At 42.0% G+C, this 18,466-nt stretch overlaps 1 protein-coding gene across 21 annotated transcripts in view; it reads right to left on the bottom strand.

Moving 5' to 3' along the window:
• The window catches only part of Pus10 (pseudouridylate synthase 10), a 74,286-nt gene that overhangs the window by 48,512 nt on the left and 7,308 nt on the right, over positions 1 to 18,466 (bottom strand). For 9 of the 21 annotated variants that reach the window (XR_003949523.1, XR_003949522.1, XR_003949521.1 and 6 more), the window contains exons 2-4: positions 16,951 to 17,077; positions 11,609 to 11,857; positions 11,041 to 11,127 (exon numbers count right to left, since the gene is read on the bottom strand). Coding sequence is in view for 16 of the 21 variants with exons in the window: in XM_030246399.1 (XP_030102259.1) it covers positions 11,041 to 11,127; positions 11,609 to 11,857; positions 16,951 to 17,077 (463 nt within the window). In the remaining 5 variants the exon portion in view is untranslated. The other 12 variants (XM_006514863.2, XM_030246396.1, XM_006514862.4 and 9 more) reach the window with 10 other exon arrangements.

The following is an 18,466-nucleotide window of genomic DNA, read 5'->3' as shown; positions in this document are numbered from 1 at the left end:
CTATTCCACAGCAGATCCAACCAGTCAGTTCCCACCAAGTAATCCCTGTTTTCTTTCTATAAGGCAATCACTTAAAATGGGAGAAAATGAGAGGGCTCATTGCCTAAGGGGGTGGACTAACTGTGCAGAGCACTCAATCCCACCTCAGGCAAGTTAAAGCTGCTTGTAACTCCAGCTTCAGGGGATCCGACCTCCAGCCTCTACAGAAACCCACACTTGTGTGCACATATGCATGATTAACAAAGTAAGAATAGGGCCAGTCATGGTGGCACAGGCCTTTAATCCCAACACACAACAGGTAGCGAGACAGGAATATCTCTGAGTTCTAGGCCAGCAAGGGCTACACAGTAAGACCGTGCATCAAGCCAAACAAATAAATAAAGATCTTTAAGATGTGAGAAAGGGACTGGAGAGATAGTTCAGTGGTCAGGTGTATATGGCTGGTCTTCCAGAGGACCTGTGTTCAATTCCCAGTGGCAGCTCACAACTCCAGTTGTGACTCCAGTCCCTATGACGTCCATAGGCACCATAGCAGGCACATGTGGATGCCAGGGGTCAGCCTGGGCACTGCTCCTCAGAAGCTTCCCACTTGTTCCTTTGAGACACACTCTCTAGTTGAGACCTGGGACTCGGTAATTAGACTAAGCTGACTGGCCAGCAGGCTCTGGAAACCCTCTTGTCTCCTCCACCTCCCCAGTGCTGATATGACAAGCTCACTTTATCCAGTGCTCCTGGCTTGGCGTTTGGGTACCAGAGATCTTTTTACATGGCCATGGGGATCGAACTCAGGGCCACAAACTTGAGGGGCAAGCACTTTATTGACTGAGCCATCTCCCACATCTTTAAATTATTTCTCTTGTTAAGATATTACAAGAGCCCTTGTTTTGTTTAAAAACAGACAGAGAGCTAAGGATTCTTTCTCTAACTTTAAAGATATCACAGTTTTTGGAGAAAGTACCAAAGGAGGTGCATCTGCCCTAGAAACAACCCGTGTTTAAAATCTTACCAAATCACAGCGTGGGCAGTATGGCAAGTGGCAATTACAAGCATTCTCTTTGGGATAGGCTAGTTCAGAGTTCAGAGTTCAAATCCTAACTCTACTATTCATCAGTAATGCAATCTTCAGTTTCAATTTCATCACAGAAAAATGAAGACAAAAGCCCAGCCTTCTTTGAGCGCTGTGATGTCTGAGTGAGATTGCCTATACAAATACTCAATAAACAGCAGTGCCTTACATTCATAAGTTTATCTTGCTAAAAAGACATAGTTTATCTCCTAAAAAACATAGTACTCATGTAGCTGTGTTCTATGTGACCTATGCTTTACTGTCACTATGTATGACTCAGATACAATTGTGACAGAATTACTAAATCTAAAGCAAAGCGATATTATTCAAAACAAAATTAAAAAAAAATAAAAGATGGTTGACATGACATTTCTGTCATTCAAATCAGAAATAGGAAGAGCCTAAATTAGAAGTTCCTTTTTTTCTGAAACTTAGTGCACGAGGCTACAGTCCTAAAAGTTAATGTACCCGAAAACCATATCATAAGGCTCTCCACAGCTGGCAAGTGGCCGTGTGCTAATGTGGTACCTCCAACAGAGACACGTTTAAGGGATTTGCTTCTTCATGCTTTCCTTTAAATTCTATACACCGCTGATTCCAACTATAAGTTCTAAAGATGCTGTGTGATGAATCACAGGTATAGAAACATGCAAATCAAAACAGGAGACTTCACTGTTTTTAATGCAGCCTATGCATACATTCACACAGTGAAAAACCATAGCAACCAACCTCTTCCTTCTTGCTCTTTCTCCACCTATACCAGCTGGAGGCAGGCCAGTAAAAAAGGCAAGCTAGAAAATAAATATATGTCTTTAATCATTTAAAGCACATGCTTGACTATGCTTTCAACTGCATTCCTGGATCCAATATACAGTACATTTCCATGGTGGTCCGGCCCTACTTAACCACTGCTGGAATTAGTACAAAGTATAATACATGTGTAAGAAAACACCCTAGTGAAGCCTAGGGCTCTGTATACTTAACATGAATTATAAAAACAATGTGAGTAGTTAAGAAAGTTATTCTGTAACTAAAATGATCAGGTAAAGTCAAATACACAAAATTTACAGGTTGAAGAGATAACATGGCTTTACAAAGTGTTATGAAAAGAGCAGGAAAACACATTCAAATTCCCATAAACATAAGATGGGACGTCATTTGATCTCTATGAGCTCAGGGCTTTCTTTTTCAAATGAAGATGTGATGGCTAGGCAAGTGGTCACCATCCTTAAGGATGGAAAAAACTTACCTTTTTGCCGATGCACACACTAGGGCTACATTAAACTTGAAGAGGGCCACTGAAAAAGTTCAACAGGTACAGGCACTTGTCTCTAAACATAATGGCCAGAATTCAATCCCCAGGGCCCACATGGTAGGAGAGAGCCAACTCCCAGAAGTTGCCTTCTGACCAGTACATATGCACTATGTCATGCACACATGTACACTCATACATGATGAATAAATAAATAAATGTATGTCATACGAATTTTAAAACAATTGGCAGATGGCTTGGAGGGTAAACGTTTACTGTGCAAGCCTGGCAAAGTGGGATGGATCCCTGGAGCCTATATAAAGGCAGGAGAAAACTGATGTTACAGTTGTCCTCAGACCTCCACACACTGTGGCATGGGCTCCCTCCCCCAATACAGAACACACACATACACAGGAACACTGAGAATTTTCAAATCATTTAAAGAGTGACCATCGAAGGTCACTTTTTATGTGCTAAGGTCAGGAACTCACAGACTTTCTTGCAGTCATTCTCAAAAGGTAAGAACGGGTTTGCACCTGGAGAGGTGTTCTCTCCAGGGCTGTGATAAATCACAACAATGTACACATAACTATCATCCTTTAAATTCAATGCCAGGAAAAGCTAGGGAGCCCTGTTCTACGTGACTAGGAAGGTGTCTTCAAGCCCTATGAGTCCATGACTCTTATTTGTGTGTGCATGGGCATTGTGCATGCCATGGTGTGCATGCTGAGGTCAGAAGACAATTTGTGAGCACTGGTTCTCTCTTTTCCACCATGTGGGTCCAAGGAACTGAGCTCGGAGCTTTGGACTTGGGGACTCGTGTTAACTTGATGAGTCACCTCACTGGCTTTTCCATGTCTCTTAAAAGTGCAAAATTGCATATGCTGGAAACCTCTTGGAGTCACATCTTACAGAAAGATGGATTTGGATGGCTGCATAAACATACTTGTGTGCTATGAAGGTTTTTAAAGTTGTAGCCTGGGGACTGGAAAGATGGTCCAGTGGGCAAGAGCACTTGCTGTTCAAGCAGGAAAAAAGAGTTCAAATCCCAGGCTCCTAATTAGGAGGCCAACTGTGCTGCATATGAATGGGTAGCCCCAGTCCTGAGGAGAGGGGGGAGACAGGAGGCTTGTTGGTGCTTGCTGGTTGTTATCTAGCTTCAGATTCAATGAGAGGCTGTCTCAAAGCTATAGGGCAGGGAGTTAATGGTAAGACACTCAAAACCCTCCTCTGGAGTGCACTCACAGGCTGTGTGCAACTGCACATCACACATAGCCAGCCGCTGCCCGCAAGGCCGAGGAAGTGCCTGTCAGCAAAAACGCTTGCCACCAAAAGCATGAAGACGTGAGTTTGATCCCCAGTACTCATGCAAAAAAGCCAGGCCTGTTAACTTACAGTGGTGACAAGTAGGTTCCTGGAGCTCTGCCTAGCCAGCCAGCTTAGTCATATTGGCAAGCCCAGGTCAGTGAGAGATCTGTCTCAAGCTCCAGAAGAATTCCAAGTTGACCTCTGGTTCCTGCACACGCTAAGGCAAACTTTAAACCTGCCTTTCTAAGTTCAGAAAGCACAGCAGAACAAAGGAGATCTTTAGTGTGTTGTATATCTAGGAGGGGTGTCTGCCATACAAATTTTAAGTTGAAAAAGCATGGAAAATAAAGAGAAAGGAGAAAATCTAACCGCTGAATCAGAAGACAGCCAGCTCAGGCCTACACACACATTACTATCTTAAACAAGTGGCTCTCTATAGTTGCAGTTGATCTGAGAACTAAACACAACAGAAACCACAATCGCTTAGAAGAAGTAAGGACATTAGCAGAGAGGGAGACTTTACCTAAGAATACAATTCAGATAAAGCCAAGGATCTGTAAATGCATGCAAACTTTGAGTATGTGCTTCTAGCTCTCCTGTTCTTCACTTGCTTTAATATAGGGTATCACTGCATAGCCTGCATAGCCTTGAACTCACGATCCTCTAAGCCTCCTGAGTGCTGGATTACAAGAATTACACCATGCCAAGTGAGTCTGTGCTTGCTTAGGACAAAGGAATTCATTATTTTCTTCAGATCCTAAATGAGATCAACGGATCCAAATTGGTAAGACCACAAATTAAAAAAAAAAAAAAAAAAAAAAAACATTTAAAATATTAATTTATGAAATTTTTTTAAAATATAATTTCTTAAATTAAAGAAAAAGTGCTGCTGCAGAATTGGTAATTTTATTCTTACCTAATTCAGACTATTTAATGCAAAGCATGGAAACAAAAAATATATTTTGAGCCAGGTGTGGTGGCGCACGCCTTTAATCTCAGCACTAGGGAGGCAGAGGCAGGCAGATTTCTGAGTTCAAGGCCAGCCTGGTCTACAAAGTGAGTTCCAGGACAGCCAGGGCTGTACAGAGAAACCCTGTTTCAGGGAAAAAAAAAAAAAAAAGAAAAGAAAAGAAAGAAATATATTTTGATCTGACAAACAAAACTCCATATCATACTGAACATTGAGAAACAGGGTGCTTCATATGATCAGAGTAACATTTATGATGCAATATAACTCATTTAAGGTCACTAGGGTGAACAAAGGGGTCATCATATACTAGCCATAAGATGGAAATGAACTAAACTGATGGTACAATATCGCCCTCTGCTGGACTCAGCTGATACAAGATAAACCTCAAAGAATGAGCAAGACTTCCCAATTTGGTCTGGGGCATCCTTGATAATCCTTGTCACACAGTGGCTTTACAGAAGCCACTCCTGAGAGCAGAGCAGTGGCTGTGGCAGCAGAGTCCACCTGGATCACATCACAGGAAGGAACCCGAACAGTGCCGCAGGCCCAGGACACACAGTCATGACTGAGGAGGTCACAGGCTACAATGGGGAGCTGTCACTGTTTCATTAAACAGATATGTGTCTCTCAAACTGATTTCCAAACATTTGTGTCTATGCCCAGACTGCTGCTCTCAGCTTCACTAATGGGAGGAAATGTTCCCTTTGCAATGGGAGAGGGTTACTGCATAAACTCACCAGTTAAATTTCTGAGAATAAGTGTCTATTGTGTGGTATAGTACCCAAGGCTCAGCCAGACACAGAAGATTGTAACCAAACACTTACATTGCCCCTCCCCTCCAAAGTCCCAGGAACATCACAGCAGAAGGGGCAGGAGAGTGTAAAAGTCAGCAGAAAGGGAAGCATGCTGTGTAGCCATTTCCTCTGGGTTGAAAAGTATCCTCTCATAAAGGGGTAGGACACTCATGAAGCTCCTGGAACTACAGGAGGGCTGGCAAACATCTCAGCAGCTGAAGGGATTTGGGGCCAGGCCAGACAGCTGATCTCCAGTACTCACATATTCTAAGGAAAGAACGAACTACTGTAAGCTGTCCTCTGACCTCCACAGGCACACTGGGACGCATCACACACACACACACACACACACACACACACGGACACGGACACGGACACGGACACGGACACTCGCACACAAATATTTTAAAAGAAACAGTAACTTCACAGGACTCCAGGAAGCTCATAAAAGTTACAAGACTAATGAGGTTCCCCACCAGAGATTGGATGAAGAGCACACAAGCCAGGAAGACAAGAGGCTCTTAGGCAAAGAAGCTGGGCACAGGCTGTACTGGTATTGTATGAAGCACCTCTCACAGGTCATCCTGTTTGTGGAGGTGGCTTTTCAGGAACATTGCTGCCTGAGTCGCTTACAATAAACCCAATAAACTTCCAGGCTTACCAAGCTCACAGACTGGAATCATGAATTTGTCATTGTCTTCTTTATCTGAAGTGAAAGGATGTAGACTCCCATGTGAAGTAATGCAACAGCATTAAAATAGAAGGGCTTCTTAACTCCCTGCTGGGCTTTAAGAAGATCATCTACCAAGGGAGGATGCTTGAATCTCACTTAGAAGAGGAAATAAAATAGTCACAATAGGCAGATGGAGGGAAGGGTCTGGGAGGGAGAGGGGATGAGGAAGGGAATGGGATCAAGTACAGGGAGGAACATGTGGGGTGGGGAGTGGCCAAAAGGCCATGAGAATAAATGGAAATCTGCAAATGATGGAGGCGGGGGTCATCTCCAGGATGTGACAAAGACCTGGGATAAGGGAGGCTCCCAAGAATCAATGGGGGTGACCTTAGCTGTGACTCACAGAATTGGTGGAATGGAACCTGAAGAGGCCACCTCCTGTAGCTGGGTAGGAACCTCAATGGAGGGATAGGGACACCAACCCACTAACCCCAAATTTATCCTGTCTTTAAGAAATGCAGGGACGGGGGATATAGCAGAGACTTTGGGAATGGCCAACTAATAACTGACCCAACTAGAGACTCATTCTAGGGGCAATCACCAATCCCTGACACTATTAATGATACTCTGTTATGTTTGCAGACAGGAGCTTAGCATGGCTGTCCTCTGAGAGGCTCTACCCAGCAGCTGATTCAAACAGATGCAGACACCTACAACCAAATAGTGGATGGAGCTTGGAGACTCTTATGGAAGAATCAGGAGGAAGGATTGGGGTCCCAAAGGGGATAGGAACTCCACAGGAGGACCAACAGTCAACTGACAGGGATGGACCCTTGGGGCTCTCTGAGTCTGAACCACCAACCAAAGAGCTATATGGGCTGGACCTAGGCAACTTGCACATATAGAGCAGACATGTAGCTTGGTCTTCATATGGGTACTGAACAACTGGAGTGGGACTATCCCAAAAGCTGTTGCCTGTCTGTGCAATGTTTTTCTGGCTGGGCTGCCTTGTGTGGCCTCAGTGGGAAAGAAGCCCTGCAGAGATTTGACGTGCCAGGGTGGGGGGATACTCAGGAGGAATACTATCCTCTCAGAAGAGAAGGGGTGCAGGGAGGGGAGGATTGTGGGATGGAGGGGATCAGCAGGGGGAGGGGGCAGTGAGTGGGATGTAAAGTAAGTGAGTGAGTGAGTGAATGAATGAATCAATAAATAAATAAATGGAAAAAGAAGATGATCTTTCTTTCATGTACCTCAGCTTGGTGGCTTTCTGTCCTTGGTTTAATCTGTGTCAAAAAATATATCCATTCTGGTAAATTCTTTGGGATGAGAATTATATCCATCTTGAGCCTACCTTCTGAACATAAACTAACTTGTCTTTGTTCCTTCTAATGCACAAACCTCCACGTAAGCATGGCATTCCAAGAACAGGAGCACTAATGGAAGACAACTGTCACCTTTTCATCCAGGTGGGCCGAAAGCCAAACATTAGCCACCCTGTATCTGACCCCGTTATCCAATTGGCTTACTGTCTCTTTAAGCAACTCTAACTACCACTCCAGAGGCATCTCTGCAAATACATTACGTCATTCCTTTACTTGGCAACTGCTTTTTAAACTCAGGCATAAAAACTCATGTTTATTCTTATTAACTTATTCTTAAACTCATGTTTATTCTCATTAGCTCATGTTTATTCGTCCTTTTAGACTGCTCTTGTTCATAAGCTCTACTGTGAATTAACTGCAATAGCCAACATGCCTGCTGCACTCTCAACCCTGTGTCATGTAGCCCCTAGTGAGGTTCACATACATCTTCACTAGCATAAACTATGGACAGAAGAGAGAGGAGAGAGCCCTGAAGCACATCAGGAGCCTCCCTGCAGTTCAGTGATGGTGTGTTCAATGTGCAGGTGCCCATCAAAGGACCTCTGTGTCCTACTTTTGGAGACTAGGATTTGGGAAGACAGAAAGTGAAGATGCAGCATCTATTCTAACGTCTTCCCTCAATGGAGTTTCACGAGGCTGAACACTGTCCAGCTTGGGATTAGTCATCCATTCACTCTTTTCGGATACAGACAGTCCAGCACAATCCAGTCAGTTGTAGTTAGGCCCTGCCATGTTCCGGCCACTTTCAGGAAAGCATTTTGAGAGACTGGCCATGCAGGGGGCTGCGAGGCACTGCCAAGCTCTACCAGCTCACTCCATGCTTCAGACATACTCTGCTCGCAGCAAACTTGTCCTTCCTCGAGCTTAGTGCCCACGGCTCACCCTGGAGCTCCTGGTCCAGAATCTCACTGTGCTTTGCGGCTGAGCTTGCCAGCTGCTAATTTTCAGAATTAACTTACTTACTTTTGGGAAAGGCGCACTTTGTCTCCAATCGCTTGGAAAATATGCTGCCTTTTAACATCCCTGAGGATAATGAGCAGGTGCAGGCTGTTTTAACTCTATCTTGAAATATAATTTTTTTTTAGTTTCATGAAATGATTTATTTTATTTTATTTTTAGTAATTGCCAGTAAATATTCTTCAAGGTGGGTAGCAGGAACCCAAACATAATTATGTCCTATTCCATACCTACTATTGCTTTCAAAGAGTCAATTTCATGTCACTTCAAAGCCAACACATCTCCCTTTGAACTGGGTGACTTTGTACAAGAAAAAGAGAGAGCAGCAGGAGGCATAGTAGGGTATACAATATGATATTCTAGTCCCTCTTTCTCCTACATCTCCCCCACATCATGGGGTCTCAGACTGTGACATGGCCAAATCTATGGGGATTCGTATGGAGGCAACCTTCTGCTCATATGTCTAACATGAGATGCTTTTGAAGGGAAGGAGGGAAGATTACCAAAATGCATTTTGGTTCTGCCTGAAGGCGCCAGCCTCTGTTGTTTACAAAAGATGCTATGTAGATGATACACGAGTTCAGTCTGAAATATAACTATTCACGAACCCAGAGGACTGAGCCCATTTAGGAAAGCGTCACTTTGTGGAGCCAGAACTTTCACTCTTCTCAGAATGACTGTTCTACGTGTTTGTTTGTTTGTTTGTTTTTGAGAACGATCACATTTTCCCTGACAGAAAGGCCAAAAGCAAAGCAAGACGTTCAGAACCCACCTTTCTCTCCATCTATCATCAGTGTGCATCATTCCAAGAAGGCCTGTCTCCTGCTTCATTTGTTTCCTGTCCCTTAGCAATTCTTTACTCTCTTAGTAGTTCACTGTAGGGTCTAGTTTTTTTGTTGCAATTCTAACAGAGCTGAGCCTCCCTCTTATATTTGTACTAATATGACTCTATTTTGGCTTATATTTTTTGTAACTGATCTTAAGTTTGTGAAATAAAACTTGATTGTTCAATCTGGGCAACACTTAACAAGGAGTTCATCGGGCCACTCATTACAATACTTTAAGCTTTTCAAAATGAAAATTTTTAAATGCACATTCCTCCTCCGATGCCCTCTCTCTAACTTAAGATGAATTCAGGATCCTCTTGTCTTTGGCATAGACCGAATTCCTCATTTTTACTCTTTTAAAACTATTTAATGAGACAGGTTTTTCCTATATAGTCCAGGCTGACCTCACAGCAACCATCCTGTCTAGTTTCCCAAGTGCTGAACTTATAACTGTGAATCATCATATCGGCTTCCCAATTTGGGGGGCAGGGGAGAGAAGGTTTCAAGACAGAGTTTCTCTGTGTGGCCCTGGCTGTCCTAGACTCGCTCTGTAGATCAGGCTGGCCTCAAACTAACAGAGATCCTCCTGCCTCTGCCTCCCAAGTACTGAGATTAAAGGGATACACTACCACCGTAAGGACCATGCCCCCCAATCCTTTATGGGGATTTTTCTCTAAACTTCCTTTTATTGGTTATAATAATTTGGTTTGAACTAAATTTGCTTTCCCTGAACTTCCTAAAACTTATAACATACCTCTTAGGCAGATGCTTATGCCAGTTTTTTTTGCATTGTTTGAAATTCACCTGTCCAAAGTTTACAGCCCTTCTCCCCACTTGCAAGAATGGATATATTTTTTAATTCTTCATTTTGAGCAGGCAGGATGGTTTAGCAGGTACAGGAACCTGTTGCCAAGAATGATGACTGAGTTCAATGCCTCAGGCCCACATGGCAGAAAGACAGAACCAGTTACTGCAAGTTGTCCTGACTTCTACACAGGTACACACACACACACACACACACACACACACACACACACACACACACACACACACGGATATATATACACACAACTAAAACAAAATAAAAATGTAAAAAAAAACCCCAAAAACCCTTAAGAGTATTAATTCCTCAACATGCAGTCTTTGTAACAATGGCACTGGTGAGTTTGCTGTTTAGAATGCAAATTCCTAAGCCCTACCTGACCAAATACATACAAATCTTTGGGATGGTGCTTGGGAAACTTCAGGCTAGGCTCAAATACCTGGCAATCCTCCTGCCCCAGCTTCTGGATAATGGAATTACAGGCAGGAGCCACCTTACCTACCTATGAATAAACCTTTTACATGCTAAAAGTTTAGGAACCAGTATCTAGGAGAAGACACTTCAAATAAAAAGTTCTCAAATTATGTCCTTTTAGCTCAATGTGATTTTTGTATATGTAGCCTTTTAGACTGTGGGTGACAACCACACCTGGTATCACATAGCAGAAGGTAGAGGGGTCACGAGAAAAAACTAATAATGATAAAAGGTTTCTGAATGTGCAACAACCAAAATTAATTCAAAACCACCTGTGCAATGAATCCGAGGCATGTCTAGCCACTCTTGCTCATGTCCCATCATGCAACACTGCAGCAATATTCCCAGGATGGCCTCAAATTCCTTGCCACCCCGCTTCCACACCCAGTACTGAGGTTAAAAGTGGGAGCCTCTGTACCAAGTTTACATTCCCATTTTTGTTTGGTGTGTTTTAGAAATTAGAAACTCCTAGCTTACATTTTACACGTGCTCTGAAGTGGGCAAATGACCTTACCTCTCTTACAGACAGCTGCGGTGGAAAGGAGACAGATAAAACCACGCTGGTGAATTCAAACCCAGAGGCTTCAACCTTTTGGCACACCTAAAAGAGTATTACAGATAGGTAAACTCCCAAGAATTCCTGAAAATGTGACTCTAATAATAAAATCTCTCCCAGGACACTGCACAGCTTCCCAGCATTCAGTTCAGAGCTAGGGCTGAGGCTCAGTGGGTCTGCACTGGCCTAGCATGTACCAGACCATCTCTAGCTCTGCCCAAAACAAAGGTAACTAAAAAACTTCCACATCTGAGTAGTGAGCTTGTCATAAACATCATGAGATTAAATATTTGTTGACTCTGACCCTGCACAACTGGCAGTTTCAGGTCAACACGGTAGGTGTTTTTATTAATTTTGCAGTATGATACAATTTCAGAATAGTTGGCCTTTTTAAATTAAGAGATGTTAGTGACCACCTGGAATAAAGCAAGCAGGCATGAATGTTAGGGATGGTGTGACGAAGACCTCTAAGCTTTACTGTTGACCCCATCTATCAGCAGAGCTCTGCTGAGGAATGGATGTTTACCTTCGTAATAAACCCCTTCTCACAGAATTCCTGAAGAATTCCTAAGCAAACATTGCACACTCTCAGCTTTGAAGGCTTCTCAGCCATGCTTTCATCTTCAGTAACAGAGACTCCCTCCTTTCCATCTTCACTCAAATTATCAATCCCATCTTCATGTAGACGAATTTTCTTCAATGGTGGGTTTGGAGCTTCTAAAATTAATTCAGGTTTTTCCGGTTCTAGAAATTTTTGTAGCTCATTGAGCAACTCCTGAAAAGAAGCAATAACATTTTAAAGTGTCATTGAGGGCCTCACAATGAAGCATGAAAGTCAGCCAAGTGGGAGGACTTTCGTTTGTTTGTTTAACTAGAAGTGAATGATCTTCGCAACACAACTAATAGCCAGATTTGTAATTTTGTTGAAGATGCCTTTCTCCTTAAGGTTAGGGTTTTAGCTTCACTGATTTATGAAATTCTTTTGGAAAAGCATTTACATATGTAACAGGCATTTGATTAGTGCATGGATTAAGTACATTAATAAAAAGTTCAGAGTCACTAGTAACGGATGTTACTGGTTTTGCAGAAGAGACTGCCTGCCTCTGAGCACTGGAATTAAAGGCATGTACTGCCCTGCTTTGCATGTCATGGATCCCAGCCCTCTAGATCCCACAGAACAGGCTCAGGCAAAGGTAGCAGATAGCTTATGAGTTCAACCCACCCAGGGCTACATAATGAGGCACTGTCTCAAAACTAGGTATAGAGGAGACTAATAGCAGGGACTCACACATCACTGGTTTATATCAATTCAGGAATAACCAAGTGACTACAGTATTGGCTTTCTAGGAATTCTAAGATATGAACTTGTGGCAATGCATTGTGATAGAAACACCTCTTAAATTCTAAGAGACTGGAACCTTTGCTGGTCCTCACAGCCAAAGTTAACAATAGACCTCGAAGTCACTTAAGACTACTGTGAACTCAGACTCTCTGTTTAACCTGCCTTTAAGAGAACAATGCAACAACCAACCTTGCTTGCCTTGGAATTAATGTATAGCTATAATTTTAAATTGTGTACTCTACCAAGCCTATGACCCAAGAGTAATGCATGTGTATTATGATAATACACATGTCTCAAAACAAGGTGTAGAGAAGACTAATAGCAGGGACTCACACGTCACTGGTTTATATCAATTCAGGAGTAACCAAGTGACTACAGCATTTTTTTTTCTAGGAATTCTGAGATATGAACTTGCCTGATGCATGAAGCCTTGGATTCCATCTCAAACAGCAAAAAAATAAAAGAGACAGATAGACACAAACACCCCCCCGGGGGGGGGGGCTGGGGGGAATATAAGCTGGAAAGAGCAAAAATGCTAAAACCAGCCTTATAAAATAAATATCCACCATAAATGCTAAAAGCAGCATTCAGCAATTGGCTGATAGGGTTTGCTATCTGGGTCAGTTGGAGTCATACTTAACTCCTGTAAAACTATGAACTATTTCTGTTAAGTACTCCTCATTCCTTGTCCATGTGATTGCTCTGCTGTTCTATAAGAGATTGGGCTGGAGAGATGGCTCAGTGGTTAAGAGCATGGACTGTTCTTCCAGAGGGCCACAGCAGGTAGCTCACAACAGTCTGTACTCCAGCTCCAGAGGCTCCGATGTCTATAGCCTCCGTTGGTACCCACTCACATGGCATATGTCACATACAGATGATTAAAAATAAAATTTAAAAATAAATAAAAACTAAAAAAGAACAAAGTCTTTGTCAGGGGGACAGACTGACCGACACAGGGATGACTTTACAAGACAGCCTTCAGGTGGGCACAGATTCAGACTCCCAGCCCAGAGAGACAGAAAATGACAGGCAACACAGTGAGAGCAAAGTAGAGAACTGGAATCTGGCACCCTCTTGGTTAAATGACACCAAGGAGAAGTGCCTTGATTTCTGTCCTTAATAGAACACCAGTGCATTACTGGTGACTCTGAATTTATTATTAATGCATTTAACCCTCATGCTGATCAAATGCCTATTACATATGTGCATGTTTTTCCAGAATTTCACAAATCATTGAAGCTAAAAACCCTAATCTTAAGGAAAAAGTCTCCATCAACAGATTTATAAGTCTGGTTTGTAGTTCTATTGGGAAGGTCATTAAACTACTAACTTCAAAAACAAAAGAAAAATTTAATTCTAATTATGGAAACATAAAAATACAACCTGGCATGGAGATGTGGCTCAGTGGCAGAATCCTGCTTAACATACATGACGCTTTGGGTTCCATCTCAAACAGCAAAGAAGCAAAAGAACCAGACAGAGACACAGACATACAGAGAGACACACACACACACTCTTTTGACTTGTAATATTCTTTGTGAATAAACAAAATAGTCAAAGGCTTTTTAAAAATGTTTTAAGCTTTGTTTTGCTTGTATATAGCTATATAAGATAGTGTATACATATATGTGTTCATGTATTATACATGTGTGTGCTTAAGTGTAGCTATATAAGATATATGTACATGTGTGTGTTCTTGTATAACTATATAAGATAGTACATACATGTGTGTGCTCGAGAATGAGCACACACATGTACATACTATCTTATATAGCTATACACAAGTACACACATGTACATACTATCTTATACACACGGAGGGGGGAGTACAAGCTGATTTTTATTCTTGCTAAGTTATTTAACAAGCTCATAAGCATAGTGTGAGTTAATGTGAAATCTTATCATTTAGAGGTTGCGTAAGTGAAGATAATTTTTGAGACAATTTACCAACATACATAGATTTGGTAGTATTAAAATTTGGGGTTATAAATACTTTCTATTTATATGAATTAAGCAAAGGAAGCCCTGGTCTGCATCTTGTCTAATTTCTGTCATCCCGGGTATTTGAACATAAAAACAAGCCTCCACTTGCAAAGGCTGCTGCTTTTTCCTCTTCACTCTGTTTTCCTTATGCTTCCACTACATCAGGCTGGTTTGACTGTTCGTCGTTGGATAGAATTTAGTTAGGCTATACTAACTCAAGAACATTTTTTTCAGTCAAACATTAAATTCATTGTTGATGTGTTAGCATTCCAATTTCAAAGTATATTACGACCCACACAAATGTTGATTGCTAACATCTGTAACATTAGTATAAGATAGTATGTACATGTGTGAGCTCATGTATAGCTATATGATAGCAAAACAGCTTAAAACATTTCAAAAAGCCTTTGAATATTTTGTTTACAATATTTATTCACAAAGAATATAACAAGTCAAAATTGCTGCCAGTTTTATATAAAATATATTTTGAATCCAGTATATATAGTGTGTGTGTGTGCAAAGAGCATATAAGAAAGGTTACACAAAGCTAAATATAAGCTGAGCATTTACACACACAGCAACTGCCACTGCCTATGAGCCATTACTGGTTTCCAATTACTTTCACATACTTAATAATTGATAGCATCCCTTAAAATCCCGTGAGGTAGAAGGTGTCACCATATCCATGTACACAGTAGTAAACTGAAGCTGAACAGTGGTGGAACTGAGATTCAAATCCACGTCTTCTAGCTCCAAATTCTAGGCTTTGGATTCAGACATACTGTTTAATTCCTAGCTTCCTCATTTAAAAGCTGTTTAACTTTGGGCAGGGCTGCTTAACCTCTCTGTGTTTCAGTCGCTTCATCTGAAAATAGAGACAATCATCTCATGTACTTACAAACGATTAAGTGAAAGCTTAACGTGGAGCAACACTAGATGCACACTAGGCACTATTTTTATTTTGTTACTATGTTAATAGTAGAAACAACACAATGACAGAAAAACAATACTGACTGTGGCATAGTTTATTAGCAACTTTTAAAATAAAAAATTGAGTGTGTATGAGTGTATATATTTATACATATAAGTATTTGCCTTTAAAAAGAATGTCACTGTTAGTATCAACCATATGTCAAGTAAGTTATTCTATTCAACAGTTCAGCTCTCTCTGTATTACTGTGAATATGAAAGACTCTATCTAGCGTTTCTTATGGTACTAGTATCAGGAATAATGATTCAATAAGCACTTGTTTTTAAAGGCTTCCCACAGAGCCAGGTATCATACAATACTCCTGACAACAACAGACTGTACAGCTGTGGCTAATGGGCCCTTAAGATTACACTGCCTAGTAAGACTGCAGCCATCTTAAGTATATTCCAGAATGTTCTCACAAGCAAAACGTCCTCTAAGGACACATTTCTCAGAACGTATTCCCTTCACTGAGTGGATCAAGTGGCAGGCTGGGGACATGAATCAATGACAGAACACTGGCAGTGTGAAGCCCTGGGTTCTATCCAGCACCTGAAGAATACATACATACATGTAAACAGTAATACACAGCAAAGGACTGGTATGCAGGCAAGCAATAAAGTCTGTTAGGTAAGAGCACTTGTCAGACAAGTCTAACAACCTGTTTGATTTCCCAGAGTCTATGGAGGAAGGAGAGAACTTATTACAAACATACACACACACAAGCACTCACAACATATGCATAAATTATATGAACACTCACATCATACTCATATATATATTCATAAAAATAATAGAGAGAAACTTAATTTAAAAAAACATAACTGAACTCATTTTCTGTTTAAAAGAAGAAATCAGGACTATGAATTGTCCTGTTGCTTTGCATTAATGTATGTAAGAAGCAATATCTAGTGGTATTGTGTTTAGATGCCCTTTATAAAATGTCTTCACAAATATTAAATGTAGCAAAAAAAAAAAAAAAATCCCACCATAGACCTCTCTCTGCACTAACTGTTAAATGATAGTTACCTGAAAATAGTTATATTCCTACATCAAGTTTTTAAGGTAATTGCAGTTTCAAAATTACCTTTGTAGGAATAATTTTATTAATCTTCCTTCTTTTTTTTGATATTTTTTTAATTAGGTATTTTCCTCGTTTACATTTCCCATGCTATCCCAAAAGTTCCCCCATACCCACCCCCCCAATCCCCTACCCACCCACTTCCCCTTTTTGGCCCTGGCGTTCCCCTGTACTGGGGCATATAAAGTTTGCAAGTCCAAAGGGCCTCTCTTTCCAGTGATGGCTGACTAGGCCATCTTTTGATACATAGGCAGCTAGAGACAAGAGCTCCGGGGTACTGGTTAGTTCATATTGTTGTTCCACATATAGGGTTGCAGTTCCCTTTAGCTCCTTGGGTACTTTCTCTAGCTCCTCCATTGGGGGCCGTGTGACCCATCCAATAGCTGATAATCTTCCTTTTTTAGTGGAATTATATGTTACTCACAGGACTCAAAGCTAGTGACATTCATTCCAAACTATAAAAAAACATTCTTTAATTTAAAAAGAATATACCTTGGATGGGTGTTTGTAAGGTGCGGGAAGATCCACACCACAGAATCTTAAGATGCATCTTGGACAGGTGCCAGAACTGAACAACAGCTGTGCCACGTGCTTGTTCTCCTCAGTCAGTGGAAGCATACTAGAAGAAACTAAAATGAGCACTTTCAGTATTCTACAGCTACGTGCTGTATTTATGTCCTTAAAAAGAAAAGCTTTCATTTGAAAAATTCTATTTTGTACCCTTCAAATACTGCTTGTCATATCTATATTCTAAAATATGAACTTGACTAAGTGAGTATGTGGATTACAGGGGAGAGGAACAAAGAAAGACAAGCTTGCTCTGGACATGACATTAAAAACTTTCCGATTCCGGGACTTGGGACCACTCAGGGTTGCCTGTGTAAACCTTTCAAGGAAGTACTTACAATATGGGAATATACTCTATTAAAGAAAAAAAAATCAAGAAACTCCATGTGGCCAAGTATTTATTTCAGTTTCATAATCCCGTCTATCAGTTCACTTAACCTATTAATTTAATGTTAAGTAAAGAGTCTATGAGGAGTTGGAAATAATTATGTAAAAATGCATCTTCTTGCCAGGTGTAAGCGCTCACGCTTATAATTTCAGTACACAAGAAACAAGAAGATCTCCATGAGTTCAAAGCTAACCTAGGCTAAATAGAGAATCAAAGCCAGCGGGGGAGAGGGGGGTAGCTGAAACAGTCTTGAGTTTCACACCATAAGATCTTTTTTAATGCATTTCCTCCTGCACAGGCATAGTTCGTCCTCTGGCATGGGAGTAGGGGAAAGGTAAGGGGAAAGCTCTGTTCTGGCCAAACAAGCCCTTAACTCTATGTGCTGAGGTTCTAGAAACTTACCACTCACTCCACCTGACTAACAAACAAAAGGGACTGCAGCTACGCCTCTTCGACACCCAGTCCCTAACCCCTCACCTCGTACTTCCTAGGCCTTACCTTCTCCCAAGATGCCGCAGCCGAGTCTTAACCCTTTTCGGCCCTGGGTGGGAACGGGGAAGAGTAAAGACAGCGCACCTACTGCGCTCAGCCGTTGTGTTCCCCAAGAAAACCAGAGCTTTACAACGAAAGTACCAGGCCCCTCACGAGAGGAATGCAGGAACCCCCTCGTCTTACACGGTGACCTGTAAGGCTGTCCGCCTGGCAGCCTGCACTCCCCCTAGCTCTACGAACGAAAGACTGCGAGGGGCTTTACTGCTAGCCTTAAAGGGTCGGCCGGCAAAGGAGCCTCCGACGGACTCGGCACCTAGGTCGTAGTAGCTGCTGCCAGAAACGTCGATGAGCCCCTACTCAAATTTGAAACCCAGACTAGGGAAAAGAAAGAGGGACGTCCCGCTCTCCCGACTCCCGACCCCCTCCCACACCCCAGCAAATTAGCTGTTCCCTTCCTCCTTCCTCCAGCTTCGCCTGACCACACGCCTTGGCCTGACGTCAGGCGTGGGCGGGGCGGAGGGCTCGGTGTTCTGCCTGTCGTGCCTGGCAAGCGAGGCGCTC

The sequence above is a fragment of the Mus musculus genome, chromosome 11, assembly GCF_000001635.26.
Source record: "Mus musculus strain C57BL/6J chromosome 11, GRCm38.p6 C57BL/6J".
Lineage (NCBI taxonomy): Eukaryota > Metazoa > Chordata > Mammalia > Rodentia > Muridae > Mus > Mus musculus.
This window is presented reverse-complemented; position numbering and strand designations above follow the sequence as displayed.